At 57.8% G+C, this 1819-nt stretch overlaps 1 protein-coding gene across 1 annotated transcript; it reads right to left on the bottom strand.

Annotated features, from left to right (window-relative positions):
* Positions 1-258: 258 nt before the first annotated feature.
* POSPLADRAFT_1155009 (hypothetical protein) lies at positions 259-1203 on the bottom strand (the record flags this gene model as incomplete). Its single annotated transcript, XM_024486904.1, has 2 exons — positions 259-957; positions 1036-1203. Coding segments are annotated over 2 exons (867 nt in total), but the record flags the coding sequence as incomplete, so codon positions are not given.
* Between the last annotated feature and the right edge of the window lie 616 nt (positions 1204-1819).

Here is a 1819-nt window from a genome sequence, read left to right as displayed (position 1 = left end):
CGTTCGATGAAACTCGAGCACGTCGTCGAGCTTCGCATCTGCGAGTTGCGCTTGCTCCGATCGAGGCACTAGCTCGTAGCTATCCTCCTCCCTATTGAAATCTGAGCCGTCCTCGGCTCGGGCATTGGTGAAGATGGCACGCATCTGGACGGACGGGAGGGGCTGAATCTGGTGAACGAAGGAATGCATCTGGTCGATCCAATCGTCGAACTCTTCGTCGACCTCGTCTTCGATGACATCACCGGGTTGAGCTGTGCGTCGAGAGAGACCGTCGGGGCCGTGCATTGTACCGGGGACGTGGACGAGCGTGAAATGAAATGTGAGAATCGAGACGATCCACCGGTTGATACTCGCGCTTGGTGCTATGTCCGGATTCTTCAGCATACCCTTGATGTACCGAGCATCGACTTCGACAATGAGGTTCCGAACGCCGATCAGGTAGAGTCGAAGGGATCGTAGTGCGCGGAATAGGCCGTAGATCTCGAGCTTCGGCTGTGAAAACCTTCGTTCGCGATCGTTGAGCGTAATCGAGCCGAACCTGCTGTAGTAACGGACTCGCGTGTTGGCTTCGTCGCACTGACAGAGGTGATATCCGACGGCGATGAACGACGTGTCGACTGCGAGAATGACGGGAGAGGGGGAATCATAACTAATTGCTCGGAGTGCGGGGGATGAGAGTAGCGCGTCCTTGAGGTCTTCCTGCGCCGCGATCTGCTCCGGACCGAACTCGAACTCGACGTCCTTCCTCGTGAGGCGCACGAGTGCGTCGGCGCGGTGAGCGAAATTACGGATGAAGATACGAACGACGCCGATGGTCCCGAGGAACGCTCGAACGTCGGATAGAGTAGCGCATGGACCCCAGTTGCGTATCGCAGCGACGCGAGAGTCGTCAGGGAGGCGTCCGTGAGGAGTGCAGCGATGTCCGACCACCATAATTTCTCGAGCGATGAGGACGCTCTTGACTCCAGAGAAGGTACCTCCGGCGTAGCGCATTCGAGTGACTATGCGATTCATGTTCTCGAAATGTTCCCATACGAAGCGTCGAATGCCGGGGTTCGAAGGGAGTCGCTCGTCGTCGTAGTCGGATTCGGGACCCTTGACGGGAACGTCGTCGACGTAGGGCACCGTAACGTGCGGAATCTCGGGCTGCAGGATGTAGGTGACGTCGTCGTGGAAGATCGGGACTGAGTTCGTCCAACCCATCGGGAGTGTGACCAGGCGCATGGCTCCGTAGGGTGTCTGGAACGTCGTTAGATCTCTCGAAGACTCGGCGATGAGTCGTTCGTCGTAGCCGACGTAGAGGTCGAGCATGCCGCCGCATGGTCTTCCTCCGAATTGTTCTGCGAGATATTCGGGTGTCGGCGGTACACCAGAATGTTGGATCGTGACTGCATTGAGGGGCTCGAGGGAATGGACGAGTCGAAGCGATTTACCGTCCTTCTTGACGACACAGAACCACCGCGATCGATACGATGAGTTCGATGGCTCGTAGACTCCGGCGGCGATCTTTCGCTTGATCACCGCGCAGACCTCGTTGTAGATCCCGGGCGGAATGGGGATATTCTTCTGCACCCAGGGCGTGTGAGGAACGACGGGGAAATCGATGGGGGGGAAGTACTCGGGCTTGAAGCATCCGCGCTCGTCGTCGGTCCAGGCGAAGGCTTCGTTGTGCAGGCACATGAAGTGGTGGAGGACTCGACGTTCTTCGGGGAGTAGGAAGTCGCCGTCGTGAAGCTTATTCGTTGCTTCGAAGCGTTCGAGTGTGTACCGACCGGTAGGTTTGAACGGCGGGGGGTCGGTCGAAAGCTTGGGCATGATG

This window comes from Postia placenta (assembly GCF_002117355.1).
Source record: "Postia placenta MAD-698-R-SB12 unplaced genomic scaffold POSPLAscaffold_16, whole genome shotgun sequence".
Classification (NCBI taxonomy): Eukaryota; Fungi; Basidiomycota; class Agaricomycetes; order Polyporales; family Adustoporiaceae; genus Rhodonia; species Rhodonia placenta.
This window is presented reverse-complemented; position numbering and strand designations above follow the sequence as displayed.